This window comes from Chiloscyllium plagiosum, chromosome 25 (genome assembly GCF_004010195.1).
Source record: "Chiloscyllium plagiosum isolate BGI_BamShark_2017 chromosome 25, ASM401019v2, whole genome shotgun sequence".
Classification (NCBI taxonomy): Eukaryota; Metazoa; Chordata; class Chondrichthyes; order Orectolobiformes; family Hemiscylliidae; genus Chiloscyllium; species Chiloscyllium plagiosum.
In genome coordinates this window covers 29,744,762-29,750,340 of record NC_057734.1, presented here as the reverse complement: position 1 = coordinate 29,750,340, position 5,579 = coordinate 29,744,762, and the positions used below count along the sequence as shown (strand labels likewise).

Here is a 5,579-nt window from a genome sequence, read left to right as displayed (position 1 = left end):
TGCCCTGCACTTCCCTGATGAAGGGATTATGCCTGAAATGTTGGCTCCCCTGCTCCTCAGTTGCTGCCTGACCTGCTGTGCTTTTCCGGCGCCACACCTTTTGACTCCATGCCTCAGTCCTGGTAAACCTTCTTTCAACTACCTCCAATAAAATAATATACTTTCTTAAATAAAGAGCTAGAAGTGCTATAAGCTGTGGGCAATCCTACACAACAAGGCAATAATTGGATTTCTGGTACACTCTGGGTACCGGAATAAAGCCAGACCAGAAACCGAGGCTACAAGTTTGGGAATTTATCGTGGCATGAAAATGTGGGAATTTTCTCAATGTGTATCTATTATTAGACAATAATACATTGCAGGAGAAAGTGAGGACTGCAGATGCTGGAGATCAGAGCTGAAAATGTGTTGCTGGAAAAGCGCAGCAGGTCAGGCAGCATCCAAGGAACAGGAGAGTCGATGTTTCGGGCATAAGCCCTTCTTTCCTGAAGAAGGGCTTATGCCCAAAACGTCGATGCTCCTGTTCCTTGGATGCTGCCTGACCTGTTGCGCTTTTCCAGCAACACATTTTCAGCAATAATACATTGCAGGCTGGATTTTGCAATCTCCTGCCATTAAATTTGAAGTTGGTGGGGTGGTGGGATTGGCCTCCTACAATCTGGAGAGTGTACTTCCTCCTGCCTAAATGCCCATCTGAGATGGTGCCGTGCAAAATGTGGTTCTGGGTATATTTGCTTGAATTTGACTGGCTCTCCTTGTGGCAAAAAATGAAACTGTCGTTAGTGTACAGATGTTCAGTTTCCGTTTCTTCACATTTTGCCAACCTTAATTTGGAATAGGTTGAATGAATCACCTTATACTGCCTCTGAAAAACATAGATTGCAAGGCTTGTAAAATTTGATATTTAATTATTCAAATATTCCTTTTTAAGAATAAAGAAACTTGTATTTTGCCTGCCACGTTCCAATTCGTAGTCTTCAAGTATCTTGGATTTGAAGGTCCATTACACTTCAATCAAGGAAGTGATGTGTTTACGCTGGTTGGAGGAAATGATTGGAGTATTTACTCAGTTGAAATAATGTCTGATCTTTTTTTTGTTTGGACCTTCATCGTTGGAGATATTGTCTGAACTATTCTTCCAAAGAGGAAGTTATGAGCCTGATCTTAAAAAAAATTCTCTTTTAAGCAATGAGTTACTATTTTATTTAATAATTAGAATTATATTATGTTTGAAAAGGATGATTGTGTATAGACTAGTTCTAAATGAACTAACAAGGGCTAGAGCAAAATTGTTCAAGGCTTTTTTTAGATTAGATTATTTAGTGTGGAAACAGGCCTTTCGGCCCAACAAGTCCATACCGCCCCGCCGAAGCGCAACCCACCCAATACCCCTACATTTATCCCTTACCTAACACTACGGGCAATTTAGCATGGCCAATTCACCTGACCTGCACATCTTTGGACTGTGGGAGGAAACCGGAGCACCCGGAGGAAACCCACACAGACACGGGGAGAACTTGCAAACTCCTCAGTCAGTTGCCTGAGGTGGGAATTGAACCCGGGTCTCTGGCGCTGTGAGGCAGCAGTGCTAGCCACTGTGCCACCGTGCCGCCCACTCTTTTATTGAAGAGTTAACTGTATTGCCTCTAGGCATGATATGGAGGTGCGGTGTTGGACTGGGGTGGGCGAGGTCCGAAGTCAGATGAAACCAGATTATGCTCCAGCAAGTTTATTTGAAATCACAAAGCTTTTGGAGTGTTGGGCCTTCGAAGGGGGCTTCACCTGACAAAGGGGCAATGCTATGGAAGCTTATGATTTCAAATAAACCTGTTGGGCTATAACCTTGTGTCGCCTAACTTCTGACCTTAACCTCTAGATAATTTCTGTTAGTTGGTTCATTAGCTTTTTTGTCCCCCAGTTGGTTTGTACTTTCACTGTGGCGATTGGACTTACTTGGTTTTGAACAATATATTAGACTTTGCACCTCTGTTCCTATTTGAAAGGAGAAGTGTCTGAGACAAACTTTTAAATATTCAAGATAATTTTTGGGATTTCTCCCTGTTCGACCAGTTGAGCAATTATCTATAGCCAGTGTTCAGAAATCTGCTCTGCACTGTAAATGTGCTGGTGTAAGTTCATTCTAATCAGCTGAATTACAGAGCACAGTTTTAACCTAGACAAAGTTAAAAATCTCACACAACCAGGTTATAGTCCAACAGGTTTACTTGGAAGCGCATGAGCTTTCAGAGCGCCGGTCCTTCATCAGGTGGTTGTGGCAATTGTGCTTCCAATTAAACCTGTTGGACTATAACCTGGTGATGTGTGATTTTTAACTTTGTACACCCCAGTCCAACACTGTCACCTCTAAATCATTAACCTAGACAAGCATTGTTTTATTTAGAAACTTATCCATTGAGTGGCATCTGCTCAGTAATGAGATGTCACACAGATGTCCGTGGATGAATTAGTGATGCTGTTCAGGGGTCTTTACTCAAAGTTTAATTGTAGCAAGGCTCAAATTATTGCCGAGCAGCGGCTGTCCAAACTAAATGTGGTTCTCATTTATAATTGTCATCTTGGTTGAAATAATAGTGTGCTTACGTCTCTGTTAGATTGTTACATGTTGAAGCCTTGATCTAGGACTTGAACATACAGTCTCAGCTGTCCTTTCTATTAGTGTGATACTGAGGGACTACTGTAAAACTGGAGGTGCTGGCATCTATATAAGTTATTAAACCATTGTCTGATTGCTCAGATAGAAGTGGCACTAGTCATGTGCTCATTTATAACAATGTGTGTTATCTTTCTTTGTCGAAGTAAGTTACTGTATTTACTCGCATAACACCTGGTCATGATTCAAAAGAAATGCATTGGCTATAAAACTATTAGAACATGGAGGCCACCAAAGCTGCGATATGAGTTTTTTCAAGGTAATAGTTTTATGTACTTTTTTTTTTCTTAATTCTAAATATTCTTTCATTTAATTGCAGGTTACCTGCCAAACGGTATTCATGCTGTTGAAGCCATGTTAGCAACAGCCAGCATTGGAGCCATTTGGAGTGCAACTGCTCCAGATTTTGGTGTAAATGTAAGTGACGGGCATGTGTGATTGGCCTAAACTGGGCGATTAAATTGTCAGCTGGTGTCGGTAGATGATACTCTCCTCTGTATCAAATGTTTGTAGCTTCAAGCCGCCGTGAGGATCTGAGCACAAAAAGCAAAGTTGACACTGCAGTGCACAACTGTGGGAATATTGGAGATGGTTTTTCTTTTGGATGTGATGTTAAACTGAGGCCACATCTGTCCTCTTGATGGATGTAAAAGATTCCATGACACTTGTTTTGAAGAAAAGTTAGGAATGTTATCTAGCTTTCAGTCAACATCAAAAAAGTGATTACAGTATCTGGTTATTATCACATTGATATTTTTAGAGTTTGGTTGCTGATTTACCCACATTTATACCAGTGATTGCACTCCAGTTGGCTGGATGGTTGATTTGCGAAGCAGTGCGATGCCAACAGTTTGGGTTCAATCCCTGCATTGACTGAAGTTACCGTGAAGGATTATCCTTCTCAATTTCTCCCCTCGCCTGAAGTGTGTTGACCTTCGGGTTAAACCATTATCACTTATCTCTCACTCGTTTTCTCTACAATGAGAGAGCATCCGTGTGGTGTAATAAGACTATGGTGGTTAAAAACAATGACTGCAGATGCTGGAAACCAGATTCTGGATCAGTGGTGCTGGAAGAGCACAGCAGTTCAGGCAGCATCCAAGAGCTGCTCCTTGAATGCTGCCTGAACTGCTGTGCTCTTCCAGCATCACTGATCCAGAATGTAATAAGACTATGGCAACTTTATCTTGCCTTTCACATAAAAAGCATGCCATCTACTGGTTCAAATGTGTTCAACTAGTGACTTTAAACTGAGCTCAGCTATGCTATGATATACTGTACATTGTAAATACTGATGGTTAAGAAGAGTTTTCTAACTAAAGCTTGATGATCTCAAACATTTCATTTAACTGAATAATTAGTTTCTTCATAACTAACTAACTAGATTTTCTGCACAGTCACTGATGGTATTCTTAGAATTTCCGTTAAGAGCATAAGTTGGAGAGACTAAATTGTTTACTCCTATTCCTGTCTCATCTTTCAGTGAGACTATGGCTGATCTGTGACTTAAGTCCGTAATCTCCATTTGTGCAATTCTATTAAATTTAAATTTTAAATTTAAGATGTTTATTGATCTTAGAAATGAAATACGCAATTGACTTGGCATCAGTTATTTGCAGATAAGAAGATTTCTGAACTCCAGCCACCCTTTTCTGTGTGGAAGTATTTCCTAATGTCACACTCAAAGATCTGGTTTTAAATTTTAGAATATTCACTTCTTTCTCTCTTGATTTTGACTTTAATATCACATTTATTAAAGTACAATGGTACAGTGAAAATTGTATAATGTCGCCACACAAGGTACAAGTACCTAGGTACAGAGTCTTCAGAACAAGGTAGAAAGAAAGAACAAAGTTAAACATTGCAGTAATTATAGTATAGCTTTTCTATCCCTTTTTAATGTTTTAACCTCAATTGTGTTACCTGTAACCATCTAAATTTGGGAAACAATGCTGAGGAGAGATTGCACAAAAACTATTTGACTGTTGAGTTTAGGGATCATTCTGGTAAAGCAATGCTATACTATTTCTAATGCCAAAATATCCTTCCTTACTAATGGAGTTCAGAACTGATCATTGTACCACAGAAGTGTGATCCAAGAAGAGATTTAGAGAACTAAAGCACGATTTTATTTTTAATCTCCTTGTATCCTAGTTGCCTACATATAAAGGTTAACATTTCATGAGCCTTTTTTGATTACTTTCTACCTATTTGTTACACTTTAATGATTCATATTTCTGACCTGCAAGTCTTTTCAACCTTTACTTTTTCTGTTTGGAAAGCATACTGCTCCAGCCTTTTTTAGATACAAAGTGGATGATTTTATCTTTGCCTATATTGAAATCTATTTGTCATTATTTTCCTGAATCACTTCGTCTATTAATATCTGTTTGTAGATGGAAGCAAGCAATTCCATTACTTACAGTGCCACCTATCTGTGATTTGGAGATGCCGGTGTTGGACTGGGGTGTACAAAGTTAAAAATCACCCAACACCAGGTTATCGTCCAACAGGTTTAATTGGAAGTGCACCAGCTTTCGGAGCGACACTTCTTCATCAGGTGATAGTGGAGGGCTCGATCGTAACACAGAATTTATAGCAAAAATTTGCAGTGTGATGTAACTGAAATTATACATTGCTTTATCCTCGATCATAACGTCTTCACCTTTGACAACCAATTCTTCATCCAGACACATGGAACAGCCATGGGGGCCAAATTTACACCCCAATATGCCAACAATTTTATGCACAGGTTCGAACAAGATTTCTTCTCTATTCAGGATTTCCAACCAACATTGTACACCAGGTACATTGACATTTTCTTCCTCTGGACCCATGGCGAGGAGTCACTGGTAAAACTACACAGTGACATCAACAAGTTTCATCCCACCATCAAACTCACCATGGA

At 39.7% G+C, this 5,579-nt stretch overlaps 1 protein-coding gene across 3 annotated transcripts in view; it reads left to right on the top strand.

The window, feature by feature from the left end:
• Positions 1-5,579, top strand: part of aacs (acetoacetyl-CoA synthetase) — a 155,316-nt gene that overhangs the window by 36,875 nt on the left and 112,862 nt on the right. For all 3 annotated transcript variants that reach the window (XM_043715806.1, XM_043715805.1, XM_043715807.1), the window contains one exon: positions 2,991-3,088. In XM_043715806.1, the coding sequence (XP_043571741.1) occupies positions 2,991-3,088 (98 nt within the window). The remainder of the gene's footprint in view (positions 1-2,990; positions 3,089-5,579) is intronic.